The sequence below is a fragment of the Myotis nattereri genome (genome assembly GCF_964212035.1).
Source record: "Myotis nattereri genome assembly, chromosome: 1".
In the NCBI taxonomy this organism is placed as follows: Eukaryota; Metazoa; Chordata; class Mammalia; order Chiroptera; family Vespertilionidae; genus Myotis; species Myotis nattereri.
The window spans coordinates 113,351,618-113,375,504 of NC_138075.1; the positions used below are offsets into that span (position 1 = coordinate 113,351,618).

At 45.3% G+C, this 23,887-nt stretch overlaps 1 protein-coding gene and 1 pseudogene across 2 annotated transcripts in view; both read left to right on the plus strand.

Moving 5' to 3' along the window:
- Positions 1-23,887, plus strand: part of MYO9A (myosin IXA) — a 424,596-nt gene that overhangs the window by 214,393 nt on the left and 186,316 nt on the right. Inside the window, exon 14 of the mRNA XM_081084933.1 lies at positions 5,916-6,111. Within this exon, the coding sequence (XP_080941059.1) occupies positions 5,916-6,111 (196 nt within the window). The remainder of the gene's footprint in view (positions 1-5,915; positions 6,112-23,887) is intronic.
- LOC308528263 (golgin subfamily A member 5-like) lies at positions 12,050-13,957 on the plus strand (annotated as a pseudogene). The gene is made up of 2 exons: positions 12,050-12,585; positions 13,049-13,957. The product of its transcript is annotated as a golgin subfamily A member 5-like (transcript).

The window sequence follows — 23,887 nt, forward strand, 5'->3', positions numbered from 1 at the left end:
AAAGTTATAAGAAAATGATAATACTTAAAATTGAACGTTAATGAAAATACAACATATCAAAATGGTTGGATGCATTTAAAACAGGGACTTAAAACTTTAAATGCATACATTTAGGGAAAATGATTAAAAAGTAATTATCTAAGCTTCCACGTTAAGAAACTAGGAAAAGAATAGCAAAGGACCCAGCAATTTTACCTGGGTATTTATCCTACGAAACCTAAAACACTGATTTGAAAAGACATATGCATCTCTCTTTATTGCAGCATTATTTACAACTAGAGGCCTGGTGCATGGATTCGTGTACCAGTGGGGTCCCTCAGTATGGCCTGTGCCCTCGCAATCTGGGACCCCTCGAAGGATGTCGAACTGCTAGTTTCGGCCCGATCCCCACAGGCCATGCAGAGGGACCCATTAGTGCATGAATCTGTGCACCAGGCCTCTAGTATGCATATAAGATATTTGGTTAATCTCTTCCCGCCCTTTTTCCTCCCCCCTTCCCTCTAAGATTCATCAGTTTGTTCCATGTTTCCATGCCTGTGTGTTGAGCCTCTGCCCCTTTGGTGGTCAGTGCGCTACCAGTCGAATGGTCACTTAGGCCTTTATATCCATACAGGCAGTCCTCGGGTTATGTTGGACTCGATGTACATCGTTTTGTGGTTCGGTCGCCATCTCCCATTTATTTATTAAAAAAAAAAAAAAGTTTCGTATTTCGATGTATGTACGTATGTGCTTTATGTTTTTCATTATTTATTTACCACAAGTAAAGGTCAGGAATTGTTATCTTTCTTTTAAATTTTTTTTACTGTTTCACTTCATTACTGCTGTGTATGTGCTCCATGTGAGTGACGTAGGTGCTTATGTAGGTGGGTTCCAGCTTATAGTGAAAATCATGTTTCGTCGTGCCATAGGAATGGATCTCTGATGTAACCCGAGAACCTACTGTACTAGATGCCCGGTGCACGAATTCATGCGCCAGTGGGATTCCTTGGCCTGGCCTGTGGGATCGGGCCGAAACCGGCTCTCTGACATCCCCTGCGGGGTCCCGGATTGCAAGAGGGTGCAGGCCAGATTGAGGGACCCCACTGGTGCACGATCAGGGTCGGGGAGGGATGCAGGTGGTTGGCCAGCCAGGGATGGACCGTGGGAGGGCTCCAGGACATGTCTGGCCCGTCTCGCTCATTCCCAATTGGCCAGACTCCAGCAGCAAGCTAACCTACCAGTCCAGGCTTCTGCCCCCTGGTGGTCAGTGCATGTCATAGTGAGTGTTTGAGTGGCCTTAGCATATCATTAGCATATTACACTTTGATTGTTTAAGATGACGGACACTTAGCATATTAGGCTTTTATTATATACTAGAGGCCCGGTACACAAAAATTTGTGCACTGGGGGGGAGAGGGGGGGTCCCTCAGCCCGGCCTGTGCACTCTCGCAGTCTGGGACCCCTCGGGAGATAACAACCTGCTGGCTTAGGCCTGCTCCCGGATGGCAGAGGGCAGGCCCAATCCCTAGGTGCAGCCCCTGGTCGGGCTCAGAGCAGGGCCGATTGGGGAGTTGGGTCGCCGCCCCCTGTCATGCACAGAGCTGCAGGGCGATCAGAGGTTTGGTCGCTGCCCCCTGTCACGCTGATCCCGGGGTCGGGAGGCCTCTAGGTTCCGCTGATCCCGGGGTCCTGATGCCTCACGGCTCCGCTGATCCCCGGCTGGGAGGCCTCTCAGCTCCGCTGATAACCGGGGCTGGGAGGCCTCTAGGTTCCGCTGATCCCTGGGCCAGGAGGCCTCTGGGCTCTGCTGATCCTGGGGTCCTGAGGCCTCGCACCTCCGCTGATCCCGGGCCAGGAGGCATGTCTGCTCCACTGTTCCCGGGGCCCTGAGGCCTCTCTGCCCTGCCGCTTCAGGGCTGTTTGGCTTTGCTCCGCTTGGTGCCTGAGTATGCAAATTAACCGCCATCTTTTAGCTTCTATAATTGAAACATTGTATCTTTTGGAGTTGTTGCTTCAGGAGCTCAGAGCCCCCCAGCTGCAGACGGGGAACCTTGGCTTCCTCATGCTGGGGCAAGCAAGCCTCCCTGTTCGGATCAGCTGCCTGGCTGCCGGCGGCCATCTTGGCTGCCAGTTAATTTGCATATCTTGCTGATTAGCCAATGGGAAGGGTAACGGTCGTATGCCAATTACCATGTTTCTCTTTTATTAGTGTAGATGATGATGATAGAGATAGCCAAGATTTGGAAGCAACCTAAGGGTCCATCGATAAGCAAATGGATAAAGAAAAAGTGGTATATATATATATATAATGGAGTATATGACTCAGCCATAAAAGAGAATGAAATCTTGCCATCTGCAACAATATGGATGGACTTATGGAATATAATAAGTGAAATGGGTCTGTCAGAGGAAGACAAATTCTATGTGATTTCACTTATATGTGAAATCTAGAAAACAAAATAAATTAATAAACCAAAAATACTCATAGAAACAGATAACATTTTGATGGGTTTCCAGATGGGAGAGGCATTGGGGGGGAATGGGTGAAAAATGGGAAGGAATTAAGATGTGTAAATTGCTAGTTATTGAAACAGTCACAGGTTGTAAAGTACAGTAGTAACTATGTATGGTGTCAGATAGGTACTATACTTATTATGGTGATCACTTAGTAAGTTATATTAATATTTAATCCAGGGGTCCTCAAACTATGGCCCGCGGGCCACATGCAAATACAAATGTTGTATTTGTTCCCATTTTGTTTTTTTACTTCAAAATAAGATATGTGCAGTGTGCATAGGAATTTGTTCATAGTTTTTTTTTAAACTATAGTCTGGCCCTCCAACGGTCTGAGGGACAGTGAACTGGCCCCCTGTTTAAAAAATTTGAGGACCCCTGATTTAATCATTAGGTTGTATACCTGAAGCTGATATAATATTGTATGTCAACTGTAATTGAAAAGTAAAGAATTATTTTAAAATACCTCAGTAAAATAGAAGGAAATAAGGGAAGAACAGAAATCAGTACAATAGAGTGCAGATATACAGTAGAGAAATTGACAAGGTTAAAAGTCAGATCCTTAAGAAGATAACAGAAATAATATAAGTAAAAGGTATAAAAAGTAACTAATTATTGAAAAAAAGATTCACAGATTATAGATATCAGAAATTAAAAAGGAGACTTAATTACATAACTTACAGATATTAAGAGGATATGAACATTTCAGCAACAAATTTGACAACATAGATAAAATGGAAAATTTGATGAAAAATGCACATTACTAAAACTGACACCAGAAAATATAGGAAAACTTGAAATCCCATGTTTGTTAATAATTTAAACCAGTAGTTTAAAACTTTCCCACAAAGGAAATTCTAGGACTGCCTTGTTTTACTAGACAATGCATTCTTTCAATTTTCAAATATAGAAATATATGTTAGACGTAACAAGAAAGATCTGAGCTGGAAAAACAGATTTGGGCCTTATCATATAGGTATGTTATTTATTTATACCTAAGGTAGTGCTTCAAACCATCATTATGTTTGAGATCACCTGGTGTAAGATGAATGAAAAGAGTACATAAGACCAGATAGTAAGAATTTCTAATATGATACCAGCAGTGGAGACAGAAGGGTAGCATAAAAAGTAAGTAGTAAATCACAAAATGTGATATAGAAACCAAGAGAAAAGAGTTTCAAGTAGAATGATGTGACTAGTTTATGAAATGTATTTAGAAATCTAGACCTATATAGACAGAGACACACGACCATTACATTTGGAAAAGGAAGGTCTTTATCAATATTTGATAGTCATCATGGTAAAGAATACTAGAATTTTAGGTTTTACAGTGTAGTTAGAGGATGGGATCGTCTAGGGGTAGTAAAGATTGATGTTTCAATTCTTGCACTGGTACTTACTATGTTTGACTTTTGGCAAGCTTCTGTACCTCTCTGTTTTACCTATCAATGAAGTGTAGCTTTTACTTAATTCTACTATATTGAGTAATTGATAGAATTGAGTAGTTTATGTATAGTGTTTAACTTAGTGCCTGACATCTTGTCTGCCCTTGGAATGTATTATTTAATATGATGATGATGATGGCAATGGCGATGTTTTGGATTTGAAAGTTATTACTTAGTTTTACTAACTTTTGTACAAGTTTCAAGAATAAACTGTTTTGTGTACTCACAACTGTAAACCTACTTTTGCCCCACCCTTTATTCAAAGGGTATTTAGAGAAAAGCCAAGGACCAAGTCTTCTGCCTGTTTGCCCCCTTTTTCCTGTTCTTAGGTGAACAAAGAAGAATTAGGAAAGGAAATCCCTAAAAGTAGTAGGATGAGCCCAACTGCCTTTTGGACATCAGGGTAGATGACATCATATTAGGCATGTTCTTCATAGAATTCTGAGCTAGATCTATTTTTTAAAACTGAACAAACTTGTAGTAATTTACTCCAAGTTTTGATCCTTCCATCTGGGTTTGGTTATAGCCGAATGCCCAGACTATACATATCAGTCTGGGATTTCCTTCCAGTAAGCTTCTTGCCCTCCCTGTCATTCTGTGGGATATTTTAACCCATTTTATTGTGTTCTGTCCCTTCCAACCTCCATCCATGCTTTGGCAGGGTTTTTTTACTGCTTATTTACAGTTCTTAAGTACTTACTCAATTTTAAAAAATCTATATACGGATGATATCCAAATGTATTTTCTGAAATTTCTGTAGGACTCTAGACACATATATCCATCTGCCTACTTGATGTCTGTATGCAGACATAGTATAGTGTTTATGGGTGGTTGTGTTTGAACCTTTGTTCTTCCACTTACTGTGTGATAGGGGCTGAGATAGTTAACCTCTTTATTACTCAGTTTCCTCATCTATAAAATAGGAATAATATTAACTCAAGAAGTTGTTAGGAGAATGAAATGAGTTTAAATAAGATAACACGTGTAAAATGCTTAGAGGAATTTCAACACATAGTAACCTCTTTATAAATGTTACTTGCTATTATAATATCCTTACCATTTTAAACTTAACTTGGACAGAATTGATCTCTTAATCCTTATTTCCTGTCTCCACACCTTCTCTTTTCTCTAGTTTTCTCCATATCAGTATATGGCACCTCTATTCACCTAGTTACTCAAACCCCAAATATAGTTGTTAACCTAATTCCCTCATTTTCTCACCATGCCCTAATCCACCAACAAGTCCTTTGTCTTTACCTCCATAACATATCATAAATATGATCACTATTTTTCCTTTCTATTCATACTACCAACGTAGTCCCAGTCACTGTCAGCTCTTACCTGGAATGTTACAATAGCTGGTCTCCCTTTTTCTATTCTTTGCACAATTCATTCCCTTCACAGCAACCAAATGGTGTTTAGAAAACACCAGTTTGCTCATTTCATCACCCTTTTAGTGACTTGCCTTTACACTTAAATAAAATCCAGACTCCTAATTCAGGTTTATATAGTCTACATAGCTTATTTATTTGTCTAATCTTTCACAACACTCATTGCCTAGAATACTCCAGCCCTTGCTCTTAATGCTTTTCTCCTAACTTGTTCAAATATCCATCACCTTCGGGTAGTAGATGTTCCTTTTGCTTGGAATGCTGTTTCTGACATTCTTATGTCTGATTCCTTTTCATTATTCAGCTTTCTTGTCACTTCACATGGTACCCTTTCAGAGAGCTCTCCCTGACCAGGGTTTATAAAGTACAATAAAATTGTGGAATATACTTTCTAATTCAAATGTAATATAGAATCTAATAGTTTTAGGATTGAGTGGGACTTTATAGAAGATATTTTGTTCAGTTAGCTACTTAAAACAGAAATAACTTCTATAGTCCTTATTCAATCACTGTTCAAATATGTGACCTGTTATCTTCTTGGTTTAATAATTTTATAAAAAATAACACTGGTATTTTTTTCATATAGGATTTCCGGGAAAAAAACACAGATCATATGCGCCCTGACATTGTAGCTCTTCTGAGAAGTAGCAAAAATGCATTTATCTCTGGGATGATTGGAATTGATCCTGTATCTGTTTTTCGATGGGCGGTTCTCCGAGCCTTTTTCAGGGCTATGGTTGCTTTCAGGGAAGCCGGGAAGAGACATATTCAGAGAAAAACTGGTAAGCAGTAGTATTAGTATTCTACCATGTTTCATTTTATAATTTTTTACTTCTCTAAGGAGACATAATAATCTTATGCCATTCTGTTTTCTTACCATACCCTAACATCATGTTTCAGATATCATTTGTTCTGGTGAACTTCATATAATTGAATTAAATAGATATGTGATTTATATTTGTTATATGGATTGTTATTTTTTATTAATAAACACCAATAAGAATGAGTGTAAAGCACCTGATATTTAGTAGGCACTCAGTAAAACATTGCTATGATTTTTAAACAAAAAGTGAAATTTAATTATTATTTAAGTATATAGAATTTGATATTGATATCTTTCTCTGCTTCTTATGTGATAGTTTTTACTAGAAATAAAACAATTTAATGTGGAAGCATAATTAGGAGTCAGAAAATTAGATGGAGGTAGTGGAGATAGTAGAGATAACCTGACTTAGGTAATCAACCAAATGTCATCTTTTCTCTTGACTGATTTTGCAGCTATTAGCAGTATTTCTTGGAGTGCTACTGCTACCTTTAAAATTGTGATGGTAAACTCAGATAATACATGCAAAGTATCGGTTTATGACTTTTTTTTATTTACTGGTTTTAGATAGGAAGTGGGGAGAGAGAGAAAGAAAAAGAAACATTGATTTGTTGTTCCACTTATTTATGCATTCATTGTTTGATTCTTGTGTATGCCTTGACCAGGGATCGGACCTACATCCTTGGTGTATTGGCACGATGCTCGAACCAACTGAGCTACTCAGTCAGGGCTTTGAAGTATTAGTCTCCCCTCTCCCCCCACCCCCACCCCCACCACCACTTACCCTTAACTCAGTTCATTGGATTTTACTTTGACATTTAGAAATGGTTAAAGCAGGTTTCTTTTTCTGTATGCCTCTTCCTTAAATCATAAAATATCCCATTTCACATTCTGCGGGAGGGCATCTTCATAAGCCCTTGTTAACTACTGCAATCACACTATTGCCTGCTGTAGTTCTAGCCTTTGATAGACCATTGCTGTGCAGTGAGAATTTTATATGTAGTCATTTTCTGGCCAAAGTAACTTCAATAGAAGTGTGCTGGTTACACCTGTGTTTTTAGGACTCTGAGACTTATATGGTTTTTTGGCATGTGCACTACCAGTAAAACTTTTTTTTTAATTAAATATTTATTGTTCAGATTATTACAGTTGTTCCTCTATTTTTCCTCCCATAGCTCCCCTCCACGTGGTTCCCCTCCCACCCTCCACCCTCATTCCCCCCCCCCCCCACTGTCCTCCTTCATAGGTTCACGATTTTTGTCCAGTCTCTTCCCCCATCCCCCACAACCCTTTCCCCCCAAGAATAGTCAGTCCACTCCCTTTCAATGCCCCTGATTCTATTGTAATCACCAGTTTATTCTGTTCATCAGATTATTTATTCACTTGATTTTTAGATTCGCTTGTTGATAGATGTGTATTTGTTGTTCATAATTTGTATCTTTACCTTTTTCTTCTTCTTCCTCTTCTTAAAGGATACCTTTCAGCATTTCATATAATACTGGTTTAGTGGTGATGAACCCCTTTAGCTTTTCCTTATCTGTGAAGCTCTTTATCTGACCTTCAATTCTGAATGATACCTTTACTGGATAAAGTAATCTTGGTTGTAGGTTCTTGGCATTCATCACTTTGAATATTTCTTGCCACTGCCTTCTGGCCTGCAAGGTTTCTGTTGAGAAATCAGCTGACAGTCGTATGGGTACTCCCTTGTAGGTAATTGACTGTCTTTCTCTTGCTGCTTTTAAGATTCTCTCTTTGTCTTTTGCTCTTGGCATTTTAATTATGATGTGTCTTGGTGTGGTCCTCTTTGGATTCCTTTTGTTTGGGGTTCTCTGCACTTCCTGGACTTGTAAGTCTATTTCTTTCACCAGGTAGGGGAAGTTTTCTTTCATTATTTCTTCAAATAGGTTTTCAATATCTTGCTCTCTCTCTTCTTCTGGCACCCCTATAATTCGGATGTTGGTACGCTTGAAGTTGTCCCAGAGGCTCCTTACACTATCTTCGTATTTTTGGATTCTTTTTTCATTTTGCTTTTCCGGTTGGGTGTTTTTTCCTTCTTCATATTTCAAATCTTTGACTTGATTCTTGCGATCCTCTGGTCTGCTGTTGGGAGTCTGTATAATATTCTTTATTTCAGTCAGTGAATGCTTAATTTCTAGTTGGTCCTTTATCACAACATTGAGGGTCTCACTAGATTTCTTGAGACTCTCATTGAGTTTATTGGCGGTTTCTAGAAAATTCTTGAAAAACCTTAAAAGTGTGGTTTTGAACTCTATATCCAGTAGTTTGCTTTCCTCCATTTCTGTCATTTGGGTCCTGTTACTTTGTCTCGGCATTTTTTATGCTTCGCTGTGTCGATAGAGTGGCTTTCTGTGCTAAGTGTCCAATAGGGCCCAGTGGCTCAGCCTCCTCAATTACCTGAGGTAGACACTCTTGGTGAACCCCCTTGTGGGCTTTGTGCACAGTCTTGTTGTAGTTAAGCCTTGATTGTTGTAGGTAACACTGGGAGGAATTGACCTCCAGGCCAATTGGCTGTGAGAATCAGCTGTTTCTGCAGTGGGAGAACTGGCTCCTGGATCTCTAAGGAGGTGCTAATCTAGCCTCTGCCTGAGGCTACTCAGTAGAAGCCAGCTGTGAAGCAATGCAAGTTGCCCTGGGGCCTTGGGCCAGCTGCAGTTTATTAAGTAATTTTCAGATTGCAAAGGGCCAGGCCTTTCATATGCAAAAGCCTCAGTGCATGGCTTGGGCGGGGCAGGGTCCCATGGGATCAACAGGGTGGAGCGAGCAGTTATGGCTGCTCTCAGTCCTGCCCTCAGAGGCCCTGGCAATCGCTGCGAGCACCCCTGAGAGAAAACTGCCCTCGAGTTCCAACCGATGCCACACAGTCCCGTTTCTGCCGTATTAGTCTGTGTCCCCAGAGACTCGCCCGGAACTGGAGCTCAGAGCTAAAGACTCCCCCCCAATTGAAAAAGACAACCATGTCCTCAGCCACCAGCCCTCTCCGCATGCACCTCCGCACCTTTGTATTTTACTTCCGCACTGCACCTCCTCTGAGTCTCGGTATGCTTTTCTATTTCCTTCTAGTTGTAGAATTTCCACTCAGCCAGCCTTCCTGTGGTTCTGGATGATGTCTGTTCTGTCTTTTAGTTGTATTTTTGAAGTGGTTGTGCGAGGCAGCAATTTCCGGTGTTTACCTATGCTGCCATCTTGGTTTCCCACCCCAGTAAAACTTTTAAATTCAGCTTTGATATATTTCAACAGAATAACTATTTGGCAGGTTTTATTTCTAAAATGAGAGATAAAACTAATTGTATGAGTTTTCATTTTTCAGATTTTCATGTGTGTAAATTGTCCTTTGTAGATAAGGGAGAGTTATAGTTGTGTGTTTTTTTAAGTAAAAGGAATATCTTAAATTTTCCTTGCCTTTTGCAAAGTTATTTCTAAGAAGCTATCTTACAAAAAGGCTTAAGGCAAAGTGTTTTTCTTTTAATTTAAGGTATGTTTTATTTATACAATGGACATCAGTTTTGAAAAATTTAAAGTTGACTAAATATCCTGCTAAGATGTAACTAAGCAAAGAAATATTTCTTCTATTTACTATTACATATATTCTTTTCTAAGAAGATTATTTACATTAAATGCTCCTTTGGCATTTAAAATATTATTTGTGGAAGCTGTATGTATATAATAATTTATACAAAGACATTCAGTGTTACTAATGATCAACAGATCGAACCTGTATTACCTCTGCTTTCATAATTTCTGGATTCTTCTAGTTTTCTAATCTAGTTTTTTCTTCCTGGCCCATTTAGCGGTTTTATATAATAAACTCTCTTTGAAAATTTTTTTATTCTGGGACATAACATGCATACAAAAAAGTGCACACACAAAAAATGTATAGCTCAGTGAATTGTCAGAAACGAAAACACCCTTGTAACTACCACATAGGTTAAGAAAAAGAATATTACCAACACCCTAAACTTCCCCCTTGGAGAAAGTTTTTAAATTGTACTTTCTATAAAGGAAAAGCAGAGCTATAGTTTATTTGCTTTTTGAGCAATTGACTCAGCAGATATGTTATTGAGAATGATTGTATTACAGTGTATTACTGCCAGTGTCAGAGCATTTTTGCTCTTTCCACACCACTTTACCATCTACTATTTTCTGGTGTGTTTGAGGTAAAAGGATACCATAAAATTAGAAATTGTAGCATCACAAAATAAAAACTAACAGAATAACTAAAAATGGATTAAGTAGAAGATTCAGAACATTTATAAAGACTGTAAATAGTATGCAAACATATTAAAGTGAAACAGGAATTGGAGGTTATTTAAGCAGAAGCATAATATATGGAAGGCAAAAGGTAACTAAATTCAGATCTTGAATGAGAATAAGAGGACAGTCAAGATCATATTTCTAATGGAGAAAGAAGATGTAGACTGCAGAAGTATAGTATCACTTCTTTTGAGTCTGTCTTTATAAAAAATTTCAATGGAATCTTAGTTAATTGTCAACAAATATCCTTACAGTGATCCCAAAATCCTGGATTTTTAAAATTATATTTATTTATTTACTTAATATATTTTTATTGATTTTAGAGAGGAAGGGAGTGGGAGAGGGAGATAGAAACAACAATAATGAGAGAGAATCATTGATTGACTGCCTCCTACATTCTCCACACTGGGGATCGAGGCCGCAACCTGGACCGTGCACCAGTCCTCTATCCTATATAATAACAGGGTAATATGCAAATTGACCCTAATGGAAGAATATCCAGAACAACCACTGGACCAGTCACTATGAGGTACACTGACCACCTCTTGCTTCCTTTCCTGGCCGGCAGGCTCTGATCGCCTGAATGTCACCCACTGTGGGGGCAGGGCTGGTGAGCGGATGGGAACAACTGACCTCTTGGTCCCTTCCCCCAATTGTCAAGCACCGATCACCCAATGGTGAATGGTGAACCCAGGGTGGGTGGTGGCAGAGGGTGGGGCTGGCTGTGGTCAGCTGGGGAAGATGGTCCTGATCGCAGGGTACAGGCCTAGGGACTGTACCCGTGCATGAATTTCATGCCCTGGGCTTCCAGTACTAGTCTACACTAATAAAAGACAAGATGCAAATTGACCATACCTTTGCTACGTCTTAAGCCACGCCCACCAGCCAATCAGAGCGACTATATGCAAATTAACCCAACCAAGATGGCGGCTGGCAGCCACGGAGCTGGAGCAAGCAGGAGGCTTGGTTGCCCCAATGATGGAGGAAGCCAAGCTTCCCGCCTGCTGCGGCGGCTCTGAGCTCCACTTAAAGCAAGAAAGTTTCTATTATAGAAGGTAAATAAACCCTAGATACCTGCTTTCAGCTGCCTGTGGCCACGGAGCTGGAGCGAGCAGAAGACTTCCCTCCTGCCCGCCCTGGCCAGCTCTAAGCTCCTCTCAAGGCTACAGAGTTTCAATTATAGAAGGTAAATAAATCCCAGAATAAAAAAAATAAAATAAAAAAGGAGAGGCTGGGAGCTTCCATCGCCGGGGGGGCTTGGCCAGCCTGAAAACGGCCCTCAGCCCCTCACGCAGACTGGCCAGGCACCCCAGTGGACTCCCCACCCTAAAGGGGGTGTGGCCAGCCTGAAAACAGCCATCAGCTTCTCATCCAGGCTGGCCAAACCTCCATGGGGCGAGGGTCCCCACTGGGGAGGGGGTGCTTGACCAGCCTGCAAACAGCCATCAGCCCCTTACCCAGGCTGGCCAGGCACCCCAGTGGGGACCCCCACCCTGAAGGGGTTTGGTGAGCCTGAAAAAAGCCCTCAGCCCCTCACCCAGGCTGGCCAGGCACCCCAGTGGGGACTGGGCAAGGCAGCCTTTTTGACCCTGATAGCTGGCCAGGCCTAGGGACCCCACCCATGAATGAATTCGTGCACCGGGCCTCTAGTTAGAAATAAAAAAGCCACCATCTTAACTGGGACCACAAATGTGAAAGCAGGACCTAGGACATTAGTAGAAAAAGCATGAGTTCCTAGGCCTTAATCCCAGTTTGGAGAAAAAAGTCAGAACCTGGTGATGAGCTGCTGTTTGATTTTCTTAATAGTTCACAAAAGGAGCCTGCAGAAGGGTGGAAATAAAAAAGGGGCAAGACACTGGTGCTTTATTATTCTCAGACAAGTGTCAGAGCTATAAACACCAGCATAACCATCATCAAAACCACTGAAGAAAATCTTTCTGGGAGCCAAAGCCATCAAGCCTTTAATAATTCAGATTCTGGTCATGAATTCCAAGAGGATTCTTCAAAGAAAAATGTATCATCAAATGCTTCTTGCACTAATCACAACCCATGATGGCAAATTACATGAACTATCTAAACTTCAGCTGGAGAATCAACTGCTGAGGAATGAAGTTCAGTCTTTAAATAAAAAAAATGGCCTCATGCCCTGGCCGGTCGCACAGTGGTTAGAGCATCAGCACACACACTGAAGGGTTGTGGGTTTTATTCCTTGTCAAGGGCATGTACCTGGTAGCATGTTCGATGCTCAGGCCTGGTTGTGGCATGTGTGGGAGGCAACTGATCGATGTGTCTCTTTCCCTGTTCTCTCTTCCTTCCTCCCTTCCACTCTCTCTAAAAAATCAATGGAAAAATATTCTTGGGTGAGGATTAACAGCAACAACAAAAAATGGCCTCATTATTCCTGGCCAGTTTGGCAGAGCGCCGGCCTGCGGACTCAAGGGTTCCAGGTTCGATTCCGGTCAAGGGCATGTACCTTGGTTGGGGGCACATCCCCAGTGGGGAGTGTGCAGGAGGTGGCTGATCGATGTTTCTCTCTCATCGATGTTTCTAACTCTCTATCCCTCTCCCTTCCTCTCTGTAAAAAATCAATAAAATATATTTTTTTAAATGGCATTATTTCAAAGAGCCGAGGAAATTCAAGAAGAATGAAATAAAGCCAGAGCAAGAGTTGAAAGTGGAATGCTGACCATTCAAAGAGTGACTGAGTAACTCAAGAACTTAGAGCCCAAGTAGACAACCTGACTGAAGTTAGGGCTACAAAGGATTCCCAGCTGGCTGTACTAAAAGTGAGAATCCAAGATGCTGACCAGCTACTGAATTCTTGCACAAAAGCGTTAGAAGCCGTACAGAGTGAAAAATCACAAGATCTGCATGAAGTGGATGCTACTCTGGAGAGCCAGGAGAGCTATCAAGTGAATGCAGAGTCAGCTTGCTACACACCTGAATAAATGGAAATGAAACGTGAATTTGACAGAAGCCATTACTCTGGCAGAAAGACAATACTCAGATGAGAAGAAGAAAGTTGATGAGCAGAAAATCAAAATGTGTAAGTCCAACTTGGAGTCCTTTAAGCAGGAACTGACTATAAGCAAAAAGCTACTAGAATACTTCAATCTACAGATAAGCTGATTAACAGCTTAAAAGAAGGATCTGGTTTTGAAGTCCTAGATAGCAGTACTGCTAAATAGCATGGAGCTAGAAGAACTTTGGCATGAAAAACAGATGCAAAGAGAAGAAATACAGAAGCTGATGGGTCAGATACATCAGCTGAGTTCTGATGGATATGGAGGCTCAGCAGGCCAGTGAAGCAGAATCAGCAAGAAGACAGCTATAGGATCTGCAAGACCAAGTAAATAGCTGGACATAAAGCATCTAAACAAGAACTAGAGGCAGAAGTGGACTGACAGAAGCAAGAATTCCACTACGTAGAAGATCTGTATTGAACAAAGAACAAATTGCAATGCAGAATTAAAAATTGAGAAGAAATTTAAAATCTCAGGAATCAGCTTACCAATAAAACTTTAAGCCAGTGATTTTCAATAGATATGCTGCAAGAATTTTAAAAACATGTAATACCTGACTGTTTAATCAGAGGCACTGACCTATTTTCCCTTAGATGTCAAATAAAAAATGACAATAGCCAACACAACAATAGGCGGCTGGTGTGAATGAATAAAAATTATACCTATTAGTTTTTTGTCAGATTGGCAAAAAATGTATTTTTTGGTGTGCTGCAAAATTTTAATAATTAGTTTGTGTGTGCTATGAGATGAAAAAGGTTGAAAATTGATGCCTGAGTTAGAAAATTGACTCCATCAGCTGACAGAGACTCTCATCCAGAAGCAGACCATGCTGGAGAGTCTCAGCACAGTAAAGAACTTGTTGGTCTTCCAGCTGGAGCACCTAGAGCAGCAGATGAAATTTGCCACTGGAAGTGGTAGTAATGGGTCTTTTAGTAATCTGTCTGGAGTTGACAGTGGTGAAGGTACACATCTGTGAAACATTCCTGTTCTTTTTAATGACACAGAAACTAATCTGGCAGGAATGTGTGTAAAAGTTCAAAAAGCTACAAGTTCAGTTGACCAATTTAGTATCCATCCAGGAATTTTTTTTTCCCAGAGATACCCTATAGTATGATTTTTTTGTAATTCTGTATATGGCTTTGCTTAACCTTTTTGTCACGATTGTTCTGTTGACTTATACAATAGAAATGCACCATTACCAACCACTTGGCAAATAAACTGAACCCAGTTGTTTAAATCAGCGGTTGCCAACCTTTCTGACCTCACGGACCACCAGTGGTCCGCTGACCACCGGTTGGCAACCACTGGTTTAAATGATTGGTTATCTTTTTTTAGACCTGGGGTCTGCAAAAGGGTCAATTGCCTAAAATCCTTGAGGAGGGTACACAAGATTATTTTATCACTAAAAAAAACCCAAAAAACAAATTATCCAAACTAGACCTGGAACAAGCATGAGCAAGCACTAAATAAACCTGGTTTTAAAAGGAGAGATAAACCGAAGAACTTATATACTTATATGTTTAGCCCATGGACATGAACAATAGGGTGGTGAAGACCTGGGGGGTCGGTAAGAGCTGGGTGTAGGAGGGTAAAGGGGGCATGAATGGGAGACACCTGAAATACTGTCAACAGCAACAAAACAAAAAACCTCAAAATAAGTTTATGAGATCCCCTTAGAAAATAACTTCTACTGAAAATATACTTCTAAACTATCCTAGAAAGCCAAACCACTTTGACAGGGAGTTGGTACACACAGGAAACAGAAGAAATATCACTTTAAAGTTTGAAGTAGTATTATAGTCTGTGAAATAATGTTTAAAACAGTTAAATAGTTAGAAGAGGACATAGAAAACAGAATGAAAGAACAGAAAGGAAGTAAAAACTAAGACATGATGGTGTGAGACACAAAACAATCACAGATACAAAATTACCCATATCCAAATGGTATTGCTACAATTTGTTAGATAAAATAGAAAATAGAATACAGTGGCTGTGGTAATGTTGAGTGCGATTTCTTAACACATTGTTTGTGGGTAGTTTTTATCGCGCGCTAACAGGTGGCGCGGGCCATTTTTGTTAATTTTTTGCGCAAATGACAACATTCAGTAAAATTACGATAACTTTAGTTTACGTATTTATACGTTACCCGCATTCTACTGCTAGTCTATAAAAAACGTATTAATACGTGTCCCGCACTCTACTACACTGGTAGAAAGTATAAATACGTAAAACGTATAAATACGTTTCCTGCATACGATGTGTTAAAACTATGTAATAAATTAGAATTTTTAATATCTTGAACTTTTAATACACAATACTTTAATACCATAATCATAATTCTCTGACTGGCAGATTATCAAGTTAACTACTGAAGGGTCTGAAAATCTATTGTTAATTTTATAAATTACAGTATGGGTGGAGTATGAATAGAACTCAATAGGTGTCCTTTTCTCAGAAGGTCTCCTCAACAAATATCTCCTCTCTGTCTTAACTACCCAAGCACAATGTAGTCTGAGCCTAAGAATTCTTTCTCCAGGCAGCCCATCAAGGGGAAAATCCTATCTAATAAAAGAGAAACATGGTAATTAGCCGTACCTCCATTACCCTTCCCATTGGCTAATCAGGGCGATATGCAAATTAACTGCCAGCCAAGATGGCGGCAGGCAGCCAGGAAGCTTGAAGCGAACATGAGGCTTGCTTGCTTCAGTGAAGGAGGACTCCAACGTTCCCCACTTGCCGCTGCCGGCCTCTGAGCTTGCAGTTTGAAACATTGTTACAAATATAGAAGCTAAACAAAACCTCAGAAACCAGCTTTCAGCCAGTCGGGATCTCAGAGCTGGAGTTGAAACAGTGTTTCGATTATAGAACCCAAACAGACCAGATACCTGCTTTCAGCAGCGGAGGCCTAAGAGCTGGAGCCAAGCCTCAGAGCTAAAGCTGGCCCAGAATTTTAAAAAAAGGAAAAAAAGGAGCGGTTGGGAGCTTCAGTCACCCGCCAGCCTGAAAATAGCCCTCAGCCCCTCACCCAGACTGGCCAGGCACCCCAGTGGGGACCCCCACCCTGATCCAGGACACCCTTCAGGGCAAACCAGCTGGCCCCCACCCGTGCACCAGGCCTCTATGCTATATAGTAAAAGGATAATATGCCTCCCAGCACCGGGATCAGCGGAGCCACGAGGCCTCCCGGCACCGGGATCAGCGTGACAGGGGGCAGTGCCCAAACCCCCGATCGCCCTACAGCTGTGTGTGTGACAGAGGGCGGGGCCACAACCTCCCTATCCAGCCTTCTCTGTTCGTGACAGGGGAAGGCACCCCAACCCCCTGATCAGCCCTGCTCTGTGCCTGATAGGGGGGAGCTCCCTAACCCCCTGATCGCCCTGCGGCTCTGTGTGTGACAGGGTGCGGCGCCTCAACCCCTCCCCCCATGGGCCCTGCTTTGTGTGTGACGGGGTAGAGCCATAACCTCCCCATCGGCCCTGCCTTGAGTGTAACAGGGTGCGGCGCCCCAACTCCCCTATCGGCCCTATTCTGTGAGTGACGGGAAGGCGCCCCAACCCCCTGATTGACCCTGCTCTGTGCGTGACAGGGTACGAAGCACCAACCCCCCTGATGGGCCCTGCTCTGTGCGTGACAGGGGGCAGCGCCCCAACCCCCCTTATGGGCCCTGCTCTGTGCGTGACGGGGTGGCGCTGCAACCTCCCCATCGACCCTGCCTTAAGTGTGATAGGGGGCGGCGCCCCAACCCCCAAATCGGCCTACCCTTAGCGTGACTGAGGGTGGTATCCCAACCTCCCGATCCACCCTGCTCTGTGCATGACAGGGGGCAGCGCCCCAACTCCCCAATCAGCCCTGCTCTGAGCCTGACCAGGGGCTGTAACTAGGGATTGGGCCTGCCCTCTGCCACCCGGGAGCAGGCCTAAGCCAGCAGGTCGTTCTCTCCTGAGGGGTCCCAGACTGTGAGAGGGCACAGGCCGGGCTGAGGGACCCCCCCTCCCCCCCGAGTGCACAAATTTTTGTGCACCGGGCCTCTAGTTATCTATTAAAGAGGGAATATGCTAATTGACCCTCACACTGTCGAAAAGATGGCACCCACAGCCAATAAGGAGGGAATATGCTAATTGACTGCCCTGCCCTCAAAGATGGCGGTGCCCAGTCCTCTCAGCCCCGCCTAGGTGGCAGGTGTGTGGCAAGGCTGGGCCCGTCCCCAGGCAGGCCCGGCCATTCTGTGTGCCTGCCTCCAGAGTCCCCCAGTCCCCTCAGCTGCCCGGCTGCCCAGGGGCGCTCAAAGCTCAGGTAACCAGGGCAGGCCGAGGCTCGCGCTGCCAGCAGTGGCAGCAGTAGAGGTTTGATGGGGCATCGCCTTCCCCTGATCACTGGGTCTCCTCCTGCCCCGAGGGCTCCAGGATTGTGAGAAGGGCAGGCCAGGCTGAGAGACACCCCCCCCCCCCCCCCAGTGCATGAATTTTCATGCACCAGGCTTCTAGTCTGTATATGTGTGTGTGTGTGTGTGTGTGTGTGTGTGTGTGTGTGTGTGTGTGTGTGTGTATATAAAGCCAGTGACTGAAACACTGTAATCACCAGAACAACCGTTCACTATGACACCTACTGTGGCCAGCGAACTGGCCCAAATGGGGGTGGGGTTGGCTGGCCAACCACCCGCGACCCCTCCCCACAGCCGGCCCGCTTCTGATTGGCCTCTCCCACCCCGATTGAGGCTGGGGCGGCTGGCCGACACCCCGCGGCCCTTCCCCACGCCCGACCTGCCCTATTGCCTCCCTACCTCTATAGGAGGCGGGGCCTGCTGGCCAACCTCCTGAAGCCCCTCTCCCAGCTGGCCCCAACCCTGATTGGCCCCCACCACCCTGTTTGGCCCTCAGCCCCTTCCCCTGGCCAGCCTGGCCCCTTATCGCTCCCCCATCCCAATAGGAGGTGGGGTCGGCTGGCCAACTTCCTATGGCCACTCCCCCCAGCCAGCCCCGCCCCTGATGGGCCCCCACCTCCCTGATCAGCCTGCAACCCCTCTTCCCAGCCAGCTCTGCCCCTGATTGGTCCCCCCCCAACTCTGATCAGGGGCAGGGCCGACCAGCCTCCCACCATCTCCTACTCCCAACAGGCCCAGCCCTGATCCACCCTGATTGGGGCCAGGGCCGGCCGGACACCTCCCATGCAGAAATTCATGCACTGGGCCTCTAGTCGATAATAATGTGCCATGATTGGCAATATAATCCATGACCTTTAGTGTATGGGAGATCACTCCAACCAACTGAAGCACACCAGCTAGGGCAATAGCTGTCTCATTTTGAAACATTGAACATTTGCAACTATAGGCTTTCCTTTTTTGGTAGATAAGATAGTGCTTTATTAGCTTTCCTATTTTTATTATTGGATGTGAAAAAAAAATAAAAAGCCTGGTACTTATATGTGTACTATTACCTTATGTTAGGCTCTAATAAAATTCCATTTCCTTAGCTTAAGTGTAGATGCATATTCTCTGGATTTAGAAACTAAACCAAGCTTTGCAAACTTTTTTTAATACTCTGCCACTGTTTAACTTTTTAAAAGAGTCTTCCTTTAGAACTATTCATAGGTAGTATTGCATTCTTAATTATACAGTAAACTAGAGGCCAGATGCGCAGGTTTGTGCACCAGTGGGGTCTCTCGACCTGGCCTGAGGGGATAGTGGACCTCCATGCTACTACAGCCTGGCCTTACCCACCAGCTTGGTGGGTTCCAGCTTCTGTCCGCATTGATCCCACACTGCACCAAGTAGTGTGCGAAGTGGCAGGCGGCCGGGGAAGAGCCCAAGCCCGAGCCCTAGCCAGGTGCCGTGCCACTCCTGCTCATCCCAGCCCAACTACGCATGCCGTCACTGCTCGGTAGGCTCCCTGCCACTCTGCTGCAGCCTCTGCGCGTTTGTCCTAGGGTGATATGTGTGGCGCCTGTGACCACACAGCCACCGCTTGTCATTGCAGCCTTGCTCCTCACACGGGCGCTGGAGAAGGGGCCATGGGCTCATGCCCAGTCAGTATGGATGGTGGTCCCAGATCCTGGTCCCAGTCCAGATGGGGGAGGGACGCGCAGGGGGAGGGTCCACGGGAGAGACTTGCGCTTCCTCAGCTGTGCTTGCCAGCCATGAGCCCGTTGGTCAGCTGAGCAATGCTCCCACTGTGGGAGCGCACTGAGGGGGCAGCTCCTGTGTTAAGTATCTGCCCCCTGGTGGTCAGTGAGTGTTATAGCTACTGGTCGACTGTTTGCTTAGGCTTTTATATATACTAGGGGCCCAGTGCACAGATTTGTGCACCTTGAAAGGAATGGTGGGCCACGAGGCTGCGGTGGGCACAGGGGCGTGTCTTGGCCCATCCTCCCGGCCCCTCCTGTTGTGACCCCCGGTCTCCTGTCTGCCAGCAGCCCTGCTCCGCCGCTGCTGCTCCTACGTGCTGATGGCACAGAGTGATTGGGGTCAGCACCAGCAGCGGTTACGAGTGGGGCTGGCACCATCAGCAGGTGTGAGCAGTGGCTGCCGGCCATGATCGCCCCTCAGGAGCAGGGGGAGGTGGAGAAGCCCCAGAGGCCATCAGGGCTGGCAGCCACTACTCTCACCCACTGATAGCGCTGAGTGATCAGTGCTGGCACCCGGTGCCAGCAGCAGGTGCGAGTGACATGCGGGACCTCAGTGAGCGGGAGCAAAGAATTTTCAGGAACCACCAGAAGCTCACCCCGATGACAGTGACAGGCGCCTCACCTTGGTCTGGCGCCCCCACTCACCTGCTCCATTATCCCACCGCAGCCGATGCCCACCATGTTCCACGCTCTGCTGCCCATGTTCACTATGTTCTGCACCTGCCCCCTGGTGGTCACCACACATAATAGTGACCGGTTGTTCCACTGTTTGGTCTATTTGCATATTAGCCTTTTATTATATGGGACTAGAGACCCAGTGCTTGAAAATTCGTGCATTTGGGGGGAGGGTCCCTCAGCCTGGCCTGCATCCTCTCACAGTCCGGGTGCCCATGCGGGATGACCACCTGCTGGCATAGGCCCGCTTCCCCAGGAGATCGGCTCTAAGCTGGCAGTAGGACATCCCTCTGGCAGCCTGCGAGCCCTTGGGGGATGTCCAACTAACAGCTTAGGCCTTCTCCCCGCAGGATTGTTCAGTCGCTTAGGCTTTTATATATATACTAGAGGCCCGGTGCACAAAAATTTGTGCACTCAGTGGGGAGGGGGGTCCCTCAGCCCGGCCTATACCCTCTCGCAGTCTGGGACCTCTCAGGAGATAACGACCTGCTGGCTTAGGCCTGCTCCCGGGTGGCAGAGGGCAGGCCCAATTCCTAGGTGCAGCCCCTGGTTGGGCTCAGAGCAGGGCCGATTGGGGAGTTGGGGTGCCGCCCCGTCATGCAGAGTAGGGCGGATCGGGAGGTTGCGATGCCACCCTCTCACCCTCAGGGTTGGGCCAATTGGGGTGTTGGGGCACCGCCTCCTGTCACACTTAAGGCAGGGTCGATGGGGAGGTTGCGGTGCCACCACCTGTTGTGCACAGTGCAGGGCCAATCGGGGTTGGGGCGCTGCCCCCTGTAACTCACAAAGCAGGGCCCATCAGGGGGGTTGGGGCTCCATACCCTGTCACGCAAGAGCAGGGTCAATCAGGGGGTTGGGGAGCTCCCCTCTGTCACACACAGAGCAGGGCCCATCAGGGGGTTGGGGAGCTCCCCCCTGTCATGCACAAAGCAGGGCCCATCAGGGGTTGAGGAGCTCCACCCGTCACTCACAGAGTAGGGCCAATAGGGGGGTTGGGGCACCACCCCCTGTCACACACAGCGCAGGGCAGATCAGGGGGTTGGGGCACCGCACCCTGTCACACTCAGGGCAGGGCTGATGGGGAGGTTATGGCTCTACTCCGTCACACACAGAGCAGGGCCCATGGGGGGGGGGTGTTGGGGTGCCGCACCCTGTCACACACAGGGCCGATCAGGGGGTTGGAGCACCGCAGCCTGTCACACACAGAGCCGCAGGGCCATCAGGGGTTTAGGGAGCTCCCCCCTATCAGGCACAGAGCAGGGCTGATCAGGGGGTTGGGGCGCCTTCCCCTATCACAAATAGAGCAGGGCGGATAGGGCGGTTGTGGCCCCGCCCCCTGTCACACAGGGAGCGGCAGGGCGATCAGGGGGTTTGGGCGCTGCCCCCTGTCATGCTAATCCTGATGCTGGGAGGCATATTACCTTTTTACTATATAGGATAGAGGCCTGGCGCACGGGTGGGGGCCATCTGGTTTGCCCTGACGGGTGTCCTGGATCAGGGTGGGGGTCCCCACTGGGGTGCCTGGCCAGTCTGGGTGAGGGGCTGAGGGCTGTTTTCAGGCTGGCGGGTGACTGAAGCTCCCAACCGCTCCTTTTTTCTTTTTTTTTTTTTTTTTTATTCTGGGCCAGCTTTAGCTCTGAGGCTTGGCTCCAGCTCTTAGGCCTCGGCTGCTGAAAGCAGGTATCTGCTTTGTTTGGGTTCTATAATCGAAACACTGTTTCAACTCCAGCTCCGACATCCTGGCTGGCTGAAAGCAGGTTTCTGGGGTTTTGTTTAGCTTCTATATTGTAACAGTGTTTCAAACTGCAAGCTCAGAGGCCAGCAGCGGCAGGCGGGGAACATTGGAGTCCTCCTTCACTGAAGCAAGCAAGCCTCATGTTAGCTTCAAACTGCCTGGCTGCCGGCCGCCATCTTGGCTGGCAGTTAATTTGCATATCGCCCTGATTAGCCAATTGGAAGGGTAGCGAAGGTACGGCTAATTACAATGTTTCTCTTTTATTAGATAGTATGCACCAATGGAACTTCAGTTCATTGTTTAATTTCCCTCTCTCTGTTAGTCGGACATTCTTAGTGCTGCCGCAGAGGTGGGAGAGACTCTCACCATTGCTACTGTGCTCACCATCCATGAGACCGGCTTCTGTCTGAGCAGTGCTCCCCCTGTTAAAGCGCACTGACCATTAGGGGGCAGCTCCTATGTTGTGCGTCTGCCCCCTGGTAGTCAGTGCAAGTCATAGCAACTGGTTGTTCCTCCATTAGGGTCAATTTGCATATTACCCTTTTATTATATAGGATAGACTAGAGGTCTTGTGCTTGAATTTGTGCATAGGTGGGGTCCCTCGGCCTGGTGGGTGATCGGTGCCCATTGGTGCCATCTCGCCCAGTCCTGATTGGGGCTGGCTGGCTGGCGGGAGGGGCCGCAGGAGGTTGGCCAGCTGGGGGAGGTTAGCTGTGGGAGTGCACTGATCACTAAGCTGTCTGATGGGAAGGACCACGGTAGGTTGGCGGCCACGGGAGGTTGACTTGCCATTGGAGGTTGGCTGTGGGAGTGCACTGACCACCAGGGGGCAGCTCCTGTGTTGACCGTCGCCCCCTGGTGGTCAGTGTGCATCATAACAACCTGTTGATGTCTTGTTAGGTTATTCAGTCATTTGGTCACTTAGGCTTTTATGTACTGTGTATATATATCCCATGTTCAAAGGCTGTTAAATCGCGTTGTTTACCCATATCTTCAGAAAAAAATCACTTCTACTGTCGTGGTAAATAACCTGCTTCCCTGTTTATAATGGTCTGGCCCTCTAGCAACTTCAGTGTGAAATTGTAGCTAATTTGCCTACAAAAGTCAGTTGGTAATAATAATCTGGCCACTCAGTGTATATTGATATGCACCAATGGAGCTTCAGTTCATTGTTTAATTTGCCTCTATTTGTTAACTATTCACTTTTGCTTTTCAAAGGCTATGTTCATAAATTTGAAGTTAATGGCATAAGTCTAGAGATCTTCTCTAAGTAAATGATACTTCAGTTCCTCCATACCTAGAAAACCTGTATTCTCTTTTAAATTCATGTATTACTAATATTTATGGTACTGAATCTCCCTGTCCTCCGCCCCCCCCCCCCCCCGCCCCTCCCTTCCCACACACACATTATTGCTTGAGTGATTCATTTTTTCAGCAACAATAATCTGGGGCTTTGGTCCTTACCGAAAGTGCTCTCTTCCCTTTCCCACCAGTAGTTGATTCTGTCTCACTTTATAAGAATTGGTAGTGAAATAGAGATTTTTTAACTCATTTTTAGCTTTATAAATATACAGAAGTGCTGCTGGGATTTCCTGCTCTGTGGTGCTTTCTTCCCACTCCTTCAACATTGACACACTTGTTAGAATTCCTACAAGTGTTGTTAATTGCAAGATTTGTGATATAATTGTTTAACTTTTGGTAATTTGTTTTGGGTAAATTTCTCTCTGGGGTTCATCAGTGTTTCTTGCATTGTTGCCACCTATATGCCAATTATATATCAGACCTGATAAAAATGAGTCAATTTTTTTAAAAAGGTCTAAACTGTACCAACTGTTTTTGAAAATTCCATACCAGTTGTATTTTAAATTCGAAATTTTTAGTTTGATGCTAATTCACAACACTTTGAGTAC